This window comes from Corvus brachyrhynchos, unplaced genomic scaffold (genome assembly GCF_000691975.1).
Source record: "Corvus brachyrhynchos isolate BGI_N302 unplaced genomic scaffold, ASM69197v1 scaffold48, whole genome shotgun sequence".
Taxonomy (NCBI): domain Eukaryota; kingdom Metazoa; phylum Chordata; class Aves; order Passeriformes; family Corvidae; genus Corvus; species Corvus brachyrhynchos.
This window is the reverse complement of record NW_008240027.1, coordinates 4,643,615-4,655,244: the sequence shown is the minus strand read 5'-3', so window position 1 is coordinate 4,655,244 and position 11,630 is coordinate 4,643,615. Positions and strand designations below refer to the sequence as shown.

General features: G+C 55.0%; 1 protein-coding gene across 2 annotated transcripts in view; it reads left to right on the top strand.

Annotated features, from left to right (window-relative positions):
• IPO13 (importin 13) overlaps positions 1 to 11,630 on the top strand; it is a 36,180-nt gene that overhangs the window by 2,863 nt on the left and 21,687 nt on the right. For both annotated transcript variants that reach the window (XM_017743502.1, XM_008640796.2), the window contains exon 4: positions 10,233 to 10,969. In XM_017743502.1, coding sequence (XP_017598991.1) covers positions 10,233 to 10,969 — 737 coding nt within the window. The remainder of the gene's footprint in view (positions 1 to 10,232; positions 10,970 to 11,630) is intronic.

Genomic DNA, 11,630 nt, shown 5'->3' with positions numbered 1-11,630 from the left:
CAGGAATGGGAGCAGAAGGGAGGGGTTGTGTGTGTCTCCGACTGGCGTCCTCTAGGTCGACAGCTGCAGCGCTGGTCCGGGAGAGCCCGCGGGTCTGGTCCTGGCTACTGAACCAGATGCATCAATGTGAAGGCCATTATCAATGTCTCCATTAGGCAGGGAAGGAAGGAACTTTTGCCCGGTGCTGGGAATTACTGGGTGTTACGGTTGGGAAAAGCCTTCAGAGGGCGGATGGCCCAGTGATGCCTTTCTAAACCAGGAATCCAGCCCCTTTCCTCCTGCTGATGCTCAAAGTCCTCCAAAGCATCTGCAGGGCAACAGGAGTGAGGCTGATTGCTGAAATCTGGGATCCAGGGAATGGCTACGGCAAACCAAGGCCTGCTGGCATCACACTGCTGCTGGGATGAGCCCTGAGCAACTGATGTGTGACCTGGGATTCGTCATGGAGACCAAGCAGGGCACCTCAGTGAGCACCCAGGAGGGCAGCTGAGCGAAAACCTTCCCGTGGCCACCTTGGAGGTGATGGGGGCAGGGCAGCAGAGGATGCATCCCTGAAGGGCAAACAGCAAGTGCATCACCCTTCCACTTACCCTGTAGCCAGACATCCGACAGACATCCGTAGCTCGGTCCTCAGACAGCTAGTGGGAATCCCAGTGTCCTCATTTTTCCTCTATAAGAATAGACTGAGATCCCTGCCAAAGCAATACTCATGGGCGTGCTGGTGGGCACATAGAATTGTGGAATCGTTTAGGTTGGAAAGGACCTCTCAGATCATCGTGTCCAATGGTTAGCTCAGCTCCGCCAAGCCCACCACTAAACCATTTCCCCAAGCTTTTCACGCCTGTCGCTCCCCAGCGGGTTGCCTGGCCTCACAGGAGATGTCAGCTCAGGGATGTCAGGTTTGTCACTGGGCGCTGGTTGCCTTTGTGGCTGCAGGTGAGACTCAGCCCACCTCTTCCAGGGAGACAGAGCACCGCCGGGGGGATTAACTGATGTCTGGAAAATGCTACATTCGTGCAACCTTCTGCGGCTTAATCTGCATACAGCCAGGGCTGCTGGATGATTTTGCCTCTGACTTCCTTTCTTTTTGTCAGACACAAACCACTCCTTTGTTTGCACCAACAATGAGGCGCACACTTGCCTGCGAAGGGTGGGCAGTGCCAGGGTGCGGGCACTCGGCACTGGCTGGGTGAGGTGCGGCTGTGCCGAGAGGCAGCTCATCCTTGCCAAGCTGTTTGGGATTTAGTCTCCCGATGCCTGGGAGGAGGCAGAGATGCCCTCTAGGATGCTTCATCTCCCCTCCCCCAGTCTGCCTGGCCTCTCCCGATCTCTGCAGGCTTTGCCATCTCAGTAGTGTCCTCTGAAGGTGCAGCTGTGGACTGCAGTGGGGCTCTGAGCTGCTGGTGGGGGGCAGCAGCACAGTCCCTGAACAGGGGAAGAAGGATGGGGTGGGATCAGAAAAAACCCCAGAGATTCAGCAGCTCAGAGCCTTCCTGTGTCAGTCTTTTCCAGGAAGGGCTGTGGGGTACAAAGTGAAGGAGAGATGGGCTTTGCTGGGAGCAGGTTTTGTGGGATGCAGGTGGGTAGAACCACTTTGTCAGAGGTGATGCTGGCAGATGAGTGATGCTCCTACTGGCCTGAGCTCTTCCACCTGCTAGGTTTTGTGCACAGCTCTATTAATAATACTGAATACTGATTAAAATCAGGGTTTGACTCCACTCTGAGTCAGTTAGTGATAAGTGCTGGGGTTAGGAACAGTGTGAGGGCTGAAGCCTTTCCAGGTCTCCCGCAGTGGAAGTCATCATGTGTGGCAGATGTAGTTAAAGAATGCTCAACACACTTCCTCACTCTTTTTTTTTTAGGGCAGTCTCACCACACTGCCCCTGTCACACTCTTCTGATGGTTTTCTGTCCCTGGAAAATCCTTTTGTACCCCTTCTGTTGTTTATTCTGCAGTGGGGTTTTGTAGGGCTCTGGGTGTCTGTGTAGCTAAAGAGGATCATTGCTGTGTTTATGCATAACCAATGCCAGAGAGAGATCCCTCCAGCTGTGACCAGTGGTTTCAGGGAGGCAGGAGGGTGCAGGCTGGAGGCAGGGCCAGCTGACAGGTCTAAAAGCCTGTGGACAGGTGCCAGGTTCAGATGCTGCACTTCAGGAACCATCTGAAAGTTGCTCCCTGTATTTTTTTGCTCCGTTTTTCCGTAGCAAGCTCTCCTGTAGCACAGGGAAGGAGCGGGGCTGTGCTGGGGCTGAGCTGTTTTGATACGGTTACTGTGTCAGCAACCCCCAGTCCTAGCTGAGGGCTGCTTGTTTGCTTTTTGTTTTCTTCTGAGCCTGACCTAGATGCTGCTCTGACTTCAGCACAGCTAGAGCAGGCTGGCGTGGCCACGCTGTGTGTACCTGCTGGGTGTCCAGCAGCTCTGGGCTGGTGCTGCTTCCCCTGCACCTCCTGCTGAGTGGGGCTCTGCTGCTGTGTTTGGAGGGGTTAGAGGGAAGGGAAGGCTGGGAAAGCCAAGGGCTTCAGGCTGTGAGAATGCTCAACCTTTCATTGCCTAAATGGTGCAATCTGGTTTGTGCTTTTGTGTGCCCAGGAGCTGTCCCTGGTGTGACTGACAGCCTGGTGCTGGGGTGATGATGAAGATGGATTGCAGATGTTTAGTCCGGGCTGCTGTGTCTGTCTCAGAGGAGCAGTGCACAAACAGGACTTGTGCCCTGCAGTCTTGGTTTCCCTCAGGTCAGGGATATCAGCACCTAATGCTGCAGTATTGGACCGGAGAGGAAGAATGCGAGACCCTCCTCATGTGTTCTTAGTGCAGCTGAATCTGCTTCAGCAGTATCGCCCTTTTTGAAATAAGAAAAAAGGTAGTGCCGTTCCTCCATGAATTTCCCAAGTGCCTGCTCTCGCCCTCTTTTTTTGTCTAATTCCTTCCACGGTCTTTCGTCCCTTGTCCTGCCTCTGATCCTCTGGGGTGTTTGTAATATTCGCTGACGTCTTTTCCCTAGCACATTAGTGGTCTGGCATCTCTGGGCCTTCCAGATTGCCGTGTGCCTCTCTGGAGATGCCTGATGAATGCACAGAGTCTCTCCGGCAGGATGGGTAGGCGGGGTGTCATGGAGCTGACATCCGGAGCCTACCGCAATGAGAGAGGGATGGCTTTGATCACTGCTCCTCTGAGATGCTGAGCCTCAGGGATGTGGCAGCTGCTGGGGCTGCCTTCTACCCAGGAGAATGGGGAGGAGAAATCAAGTGCATCTGGTTTTTTCGGAAGGTTATTGCCTGTCTTCAGAAACCTGATCAAGAGAATTACAAATACCCTCACGAGGGTGAGGGAATGGCATCCTCTATCTGGCAGTGGATCAACCCCTTAGTCCTTAGAGGCAGTCTGCATGTGTGAGATGTGGCAGCCACACTGGGGAGGGTAAGCTGGGGGTCTTAAGAGGAGAGATTCTTGCAAAATCGAGGGAAGCATGTGTTCTTGCAGAAGCAGATTCCAGCCAGAGTGAACCTTGGCTGAACACATGGCTCCTTCCTGTGGTGTGGTGCTGATGGGATGAGAAGGCAGCATCTTGTTGTCCAGTGCTTGTCTGAGCTTTACAAGGGCTATCGCTGGAGTCTCGTCTCAACTCTGGTGTATTATGGATGGCATTGATGCCTAGGCTCCAGCAGAAATTCCTCTCTCAAATTGCTTGTGTACTCCATCATGGAAGTGTTGGGTAGAAACAAGGGATAGCGTACAGGGGTTTCAGCTCACCCTTGCCGCTCATCCTGGGCTTTGCATTCCCAGGGTTTCTCTCTGCTTCTCCTCACCCTTTGCTTGTTCAGGCCCCTGCCCACCCTCGCAGGGAGTGCACGCGTGTCCCACAGTGCCTGTCCCTGCTGGGGACCACCCTGTGCTCTGCAGAGGGATGATGGCAGTGAAGCAGTGGGAGGGGTGCCAAAGCTGCTGAGCTGTGTCTGGGCTGCAGCCTCTTCTGGACAGCTGAGGATTTGGTGTGGGCAAGCTGGGCTCAAAGAGGGGCTTCAGAGGGGCAGCATCTTTTATTAGCAGAGGGGAGAAAAACCCTTTTCTTTTGGACTGCTGGCAAAATGTGGATCCTTGAACAGGAGCAGCATGCCTGGCAGCACACACCCGGCTTTATTTTGCATCCATTTGCTATCCTCAGCAGGCTGCTGCCTTCCCGGGGTGCTGGCTGCTCAGCCTGCCCCACTGGGGCTGGGGGGGCGAGCTGCTGCGGGCAGGGGGAGGCAGGGATGATGTTCCCTTCACTTGGCAGAGCCAGGGTAATGGCTGTGCTGCTGCAGGCCTGGAGCGCTGGCGGTGTGAGTGCGTTCAAGTAGAAAGGACAGAGAGAGACTGCAGCGGGAGACATCCCGGGGGGTCCTGCTGGAAGGAGGCTGGTGGTTGCCGAGGGACCTGGCCACCGCTGCCCCCGCCATGCCGTGGCTGTGGGCACACCACAAGGAGCAGAGCAGGAATATATTTTGCAGCTTTCTGTTTCCCCAGCTGTGATGCAGACCTCACTCAGGGTTGTACCTGCTGTCAGGTCTGTGTGCTCAAGGAGACTGGCCCTTGGAGGGCAGCTGTCTCCCCATGGAGCCCCCAAGAACAGCAGGCAGCACACTCCCGCTCTGGGATCAGAGCCATGTGTCTGAGGCTCCTCTTGTCACCCCATAATGGCATGGACACAACACCTCTCTGCAGGGCACCCCGTGTTCACGTATTTACGCAGTGCAGTGAGGGAGACTGTCTGCTGGCACTGGGCTCCCTGCAGAAGCTCTGAAGGGTGAGTGCTTGGGGATTCTGGGCTTGTAGCAGATCCTTTTCCCTTGCGATACATGAGTGCAGCCTAAGATCAGGTGCCTCTGCTCAGCTGTAACTCTCCTTGAACTGCTCCCGTTCCACCTCACAAAGGAACCAGCATGGGATCTCTGACCCGTGTCTTTTGGGCAGGCTGCCCTGCACCAGTGCAGCTTACTTGAGGGGCTGATGTTGCTCCAGTGACTAAAGCCTGACTGAGGCTTTGGTCACAGCTTTTTAGAGCAGGGAAGAGCCATCATAATAAGCTTGAATTATTTTCAGCCAAGCAGAGCTGATGTTGGAAAAGGCTCCTTCCCTGGCCAAAGGGCATAGCTGACAGCCAGGCTGTTTACCAGTTCTCACATTACAGGTCTAATTGCAGGGGAGGCAGGTCTGGTGTCAGCCACCCGTTCAAATTGCAATGCACAAACCCTCCCTGTTAGATGTCACTACCCAATTTCATGCCTTCTGCTTCTCCCTCTTGGCACTAATAAATTCCCCGTGTCATCTCCAGTGCTTCCTGATGGGCCTCAGGGTGCTAGCCAGAATGGTCGTGCTAAAGTCCAACAGCAGCCAGTGCTGGTGCCTGATCTGGCATGAGGGCAGTGTCTCCTTGCTGAGGAGGAGCACGCTGGGTGTTCAGGTGCCCTTCTGCAGGGCATGGGGTCTTGCAACCCCCTGCCCAATGCTCTCAGCAGAGGATGGTACTCATCCGATGTGTGTGGTAGGCCAGGAAGAGAGCCTAGTCTGCTCCCAGGGGTTTCTTCTGCTGCTTTGAGCTTGGTTAGGATGGTCCCAGTATTTATGTCTAGCCTTGGAGGCCCTCTGGAAGGGTCTCCCATGTTGTGTAGAGTACTGGATGGGGTGTGCTGTTGGTAGCCCTGGGGCCCGTGCTGCTTTTCCTTTCCACCTGGTGCCCTGCATGCAGGCAGGAACAGCCATGTTTCTTTCAGGAGCCACCACAACTGGTCCCCTCCCAGGCAGGGTGCTTGCAAAAGGGGGCTGAGATAGTGAACAGATGTCTTTTTCAAGAATATTCTTCTGATTTCCAACAGCTTGTAGTATGAGCTTTCAGCATCAACTTTGCTTCCATCCTCTGAATTTCTTTGTGTAGTTGGTAGACTTTTTCATCTTTCCACTCAACTTCTCTCTTTGAGGTGCTGAGCAGTGGAGGCTCCAGCATGTCCTTGGAGACTTTTGCTGGAAACCTCCCCCGAGACTCCCTGGAGGAGGAGTGGGACGAGAAGGACTCTGAGCTGGTGTTTCTGGGCATGGATGCCTCCCCAGAGAGCTCACTGGTGACGGTGGGGACTGCGCACGGGGCAGAGTATGAGGGATGCAGGCAAGTTGCTGGGATGGTGGTGGCGGGAAAGCTGTCCACATATCTGGAAAGCTGGCCCTGCCTGGGAAGGGGTCTTGGGATCCAATTGCTCACTGTTCCTCTTAATGCAGGGGGAGTGACATCTCCCCAGCACAAGTGTTGAGGGGAGCAGCTATGATAGTGCTCCCTCCTTGCCATTGTTACGATGCAGCAGCTGGGGTTTTTTAGCATAGCCAGTGCTGGAGTCTCTGCTGGGGCTGTGTGCACTGGATGTGTGTGCACTGGATGTGTGTGTGCTGGAGGTGTGTGCTGGATGTGTGTGTGCTGGATGTGTGTGCGCTGGGTGTGTGTGCACTGGGTATGTGTGCACTGGGTGTGTGTGTGCTGGATGTGTGTGCGCTGGGTGTGTGTGCACTGGATGGGTGTGCTGGATGTGTGCACTGGATGTGTGTGCCCTGGGTGTGTGTGCACTGGATGGGTGTGCTGGATGTGTGCACTGGATGTGTGTGCCCTGGGTGTGTGTGCACTGGATGGGTGTGCTGGATGTGTGCACTGGATGTGTGTGCCCTGGGTGTGTGTGCACTGGATGGGTGTGCTGGATGTGTGCACTGGATGTGTGTGCCCTGGGTGTGTGTGCACTGGATGGGTGTGCTGGATGTGTGCACTGGATGTGTGTGCCCTGGGTGTGTGTGCACTGGATGGGTGTGCTGGATGTGTGCACTGGATGTGTGTGCCCTGGGTGTGTGTGCACTGGATGGGTGTGCTGGATGTGTGCACTGGATGTGTGTGCCCTGGGTGTGTGTGCACTGGATGGGTGTGCTGGATGTGTGCACTGGATGTGTGTGCCCTGGGTGTGTGTGCACTGGATGGGTGTGCTGGATGTGTGCACTGGATGTGTGTGCCCTGGGTGTGTGTGCACTGGATGGGTGTGCTGGATGTGTGCACTGGATGTGTGTGCCCTGGGTGTGTGTGCACTGGATGGGTGTGCTGGATGTGTGCACTGGATGTGTGTGCCCTGGGTGTGTGTGCACTGGATGGGTGTGCTGGATGTGTGCACTGGATGTGTGTGCCCTGGGTGTGTGTGCACTGGATGGGTGTGCTGGATGTGTGCACTGGATGTGTGTGCCCTGGGTGTGTGTGCACTGGATGGGTGTGCTGGATGTGTGCACTGGATGTGTGTGCCCTGGGTGTGTGTGCACTGGATGGGTGTGCTGGATGTGTGCACTGGATGTGTGTGCCCTGGGTGTGTGTGCACTGGATGGGTGTGCTGGATGTGTGCACTGGATGTGTGTGCCCTGGGTGTGTGTGCACTGGATGGGTGTGCTGGATGTGTGCACTGGATGTGTGTGCCCTGGGTGTGTGTGCACTGGATGGGTGTGCTGGATGTGTGCACTGGGTGTGTGTGCTGCAGGTGTGTGCACTGGATGTATGTGCGCTGGAGGTGTGTGTGCTGGAGGTGTGTGTGCAGGGTTGGTACCTGCTTGCACCTCAGCCTCATGCTGGGCTCTTCCTGGTTGCTCACTCCTCTCCATTCAGTCAGATGATCATATGGAAGCACCAGAGGCTGCTGGCTTGAAGCAGACCCTGTTGGCAGCATCAGGCCTTAGCCAGCAGCACTGACAGCCCCAGCCAGGTGGAGGATGAGCCCTCAGCTGCTTCCCAGCAGGCAGACTGTGTTTGCCAACCCCTGCTCTGCTGCCCTGCCATGGTCCCATGGACCTGCAGTGCTGTGCAAGGCTTGCCCTGCACATACATTGCTCCTGGGGCTCGCTGTGGTGTGCCCAGAGTGAGCACAGTGCCATGCTTTGCCTGGCAGTCTCCCTGCTGTGAGACTGGCATGCAGGCATGCAGCAGCTCTGTGGCCAGCACAGGTGAGCAGTTGGGGAGCTTGTGGGTCAGAAACCCAACACTGTGGACCAGGTCCATCCTGAACACATGATCAGGTCTGTGTTTTGCATAGTTTGTGCTGGTTTAGAGCTTAGGGCTCCTGTGTACACATTGTGCCTTGAAATATGTGATGCATAGGGATTTTTTTCTCCCCACAATTTTCTAAGCGGTAGCACTCTTCAAAATAGAAGAAATAAATTCATTAGAAAGTGCATGGAGGTGTAAAAATAGAGGTTGAGAAGAGGTGGGGAAGGATCCTGGGCTAGGGAACAGGCAGAGGGCACTGCTCTTTTCACCTTATGACTGCCCAGCAAGCAGTGAAGGGAAGGAGTGGGTTGTCACCGTTCTGGGAATCTCAAGTGAGGTTTATTTGGGAAGAAAAATAAGCAGCAAGCTCTGATGGGAGCAAGTAAGAGACTGAGCCGGTAATGGCTGGGAGCTCCAGCTTCAGCCCTGCTGCAGGATGACTCAGTCCTTAGCACAAGAGCAGGGGTAGGAGCCAGGTTCCTACCCCCAGGAGTGGCTGAGCTTTTAGCACATCTGCAGCTGCTGCTCTATAGTGAATTGTTGCTTTGCTTGGAGGGAATGACAGTGCTTGCCTCTGCCCCAGCAGCTGAGTGATGCTTCCTGCATCCAAGTCCAAGATAACTGGAAACAGAGCAAAGGTTTGGCTAGCTACTGAGAGCTCGTGGTCTCCCCTTGGCTTGCTCTGTTGGGACATATTTCTCTCTCCCATGCCCTGCTTATCTAGGGTTAACCTTTTCTGTGTCAGGATACGTGTTTTAGTGGGTCAGACACTGTCCCTCTGCAGCCCATGTTGGCCAAGTCTGTCTCCTACGACGTACTTCATAACCTCTTTCTTACAAAGAGGTTGTCCTCATTTTCCCCTGTCACAGTCTTGAACAGCGGCGATTCAAGTTATGGCCCAAGCAATGCCGACTCTGTAAAGTTCCTGCCATATTGTCCTGCTCTGTGGTCTCCCACTGGGAAGCTGCAGGAGGCACAAGCTCTTGCTTGGGAAGCTTGTTCCCATGCCCCAAGCTGCCAGCTCTGTATGCTTAAAAATAGGGTTTAAATCCTCTCCTGGGTACAAGAACCACAAGAATTCCATAGAGCTTTTTTTTTGGGGGGGGAGGCTATTTGAGACCTGGAGCCAGGGTGGGGACACAGAAGAATCCTCTGCACCTGCTGCAATCATGGTCTGATTTGCTGGTAGGGTGCGACGGGTGCCTGATTGCCTGAGAGGTGCCATGGATTTTCCTTGCTCCTGGCGTGTGCAGTCAGCAATTTGAAATGAAATGTGCTGTGCCAGGCAGAAATCCTCACTGCTAGAAGATGGATTTCAGGCAAGGAGTAGTTATTCTTCCCCTCCTTGTGTGAGGACATCACTGGTTGCTGGCTGTACCCACTCAGGATAAGTAGCTAATTAAGGTTGGGCTTCATATCTGTATAATATTCCCCTGCAAATAAAGCCTTGTAGCCTGTGTGAAGCTGTTCATGTGGATCTGAGCTATGCAAAGCAGTAACTAGATCTCACAAAGCTGCAGAAGCAGGTAAGTGATGTTTCCCTTCTCCATATGGAGAGCTGGACTGAGCAGCCCTGGACTGGCAGAGGCAGGGTTGGATGCCAGCTCTCTTGGCTCAGCTGTAACTGGGTGGGTTTGGGAATATTTTGAAGAGGCTTCATGGAGAGATTAATCCCTGAACTTAGTGACTGTGGGCTTTCAGGACTCTGCATAACCTGACAGACAAGGATCCGCAGTGGCTCCTGCATTCCATGGGCTCATAGATGCAAGCTGTGGATCACAACACCTTTCAGAGAGCAGGTGTGGGTGGAAGGCAGGAGTGCTGGTCAGCCATGTCCCTTACAGTCCTCATGTGGAAGAAGGGTCCTGTGCCCACCCCAGTGATGGCACATCAGCAGGGGAGCAGGCAGATCCAGCACAAGTGAAGGTGAAGATGGGAAATGACTAAGGAACAGACATTTCTAGAGTGAAGCATGAGAGAGGGGAAGGATGCTTTGCAGGTCCTTTCCTGCTGCCAGATCACTCTTGCTTCACTGAGAATAGACGAAAAGGGAGGCCACCTAACACAGGCTGCCCTGGGGAGGGGGGCTGGCTGTCCAGGGCTCCATCCTAGTGAGCCTTCCTGGTAAGCCTTTCCAAGGCAGGACAGGCCACAGTGGTGCTCCTCAGCTGCTCTAGGGTGCTTCCCTCTCTTTTCCAGGCTCTCCATCAGCTGTATTATGACCCAAACATCGAGAACAAGAACTTGGCTCAGAAATGGCTGATGCAGGCACAGGTGTCCCCCCAGGCATGGCACTTCAGCTGGCTGCTTCTCCACATGGACAAGGTGCCTGAGATCCAGTACTTTGGTGCCAGCGCTCTCCACATTAAAATCTCCCGTTACTGGAACGACATCCCGGCTGACCAGTATGAGAGCCTCAAGTCGCAGCTCTTCACCCACATCACGCGCTTTGCCAGCGGCTCCAAGATCGTGCTGACCCGGCTGTGCGTGGCGTTGGCCTCCCTGGCGCTCAGCATGATGCCAGAGGCCTGGCCCTGCGCTGTGGCCGACATGGTGCGCGTGTTCCAGGCCGAGGACTCCAACGTGGACGGGCGGGCGCGGTGCCTGGCGCTGCTGGAGCTGCTGACGGTGCTGCCTGAGGAGTTTCAGACCAGCCGCCTTCCACAGTACCGCAAGGGCCAGGTACGCAGCGTCCTGGCGCAGGAGTGCGGCTCCGTCTTCCCTTTGCTGGAGCAGCTGCTGCAGCAGCAGGACTCCCCGGGTTTCATCAAGCAGAAGGTGCTGAAGTGCTTCTCCAGCTGGGTTCAGCTGGAGATCCCGCTGATGGACTGCGAGAACCTCATCCAGGCAGCTTTCACCTCTCTGCAGGACCCAGAGCTCTTTGACACAGCAGTGGAGGCTGTGGTCAATGCCATTTCCCAGCCCGATGCGCAGAGGTAAGGGCAGCGTCTCCTGTGTGCTGCAGGCTGGTGCTCCTGGACATCAGTGGGGAAACAGGGTGGGAAGGAGAAATCTCAGGCTTTTTTCTAGCTATTGTTGGCTCCAAAGGTAATGATGACAGGGTTTGGAAGTTGGAGAGAATCAAAAGCAGTTGGAGGCTGTTAGTTTCTCATGGTTGGTCCTGGAAGGTTCTGTGCTGTGGTTGACTTGTAGGGACCATGTAGTCTTGGGCAGCTGCAGCCCATGTCCACCCTGGCCTCTCAAGCAGAGGAGGATGCGTGCTTCTGGCTCCTCGTGTCAGATCCTGCAGCAGCCAACCAGAGAGCAGCTGCCTGACTCCTGCCAGCAGTTCAGAGACCTTCCTCTGCCTTGTGCTGCTGGTCCAGCCAAGGAGCTGATTCAATGCAGAGATAATAAAACCAGGTCTGTCATTTCTTTCCCTCCTCCTGGCTCCAACAGCTTGTGCCAGCCAAGGACTCATCCTTTGTCTGTGGCTATGGCTGCCCCTGGAGCAGCTGAGCTGGGAGCTGGGGCAGGTCCTGCTGGGGCTGTGCTGTGGGGCTCCGAGCTTGTCTGCTTGGCTGCATTGCCTGAGCTGCTGTCAGCTCTCGGGACCAATGCCTGCAGAAGGGACAGGACATCTCCGTTCCCCGGGCC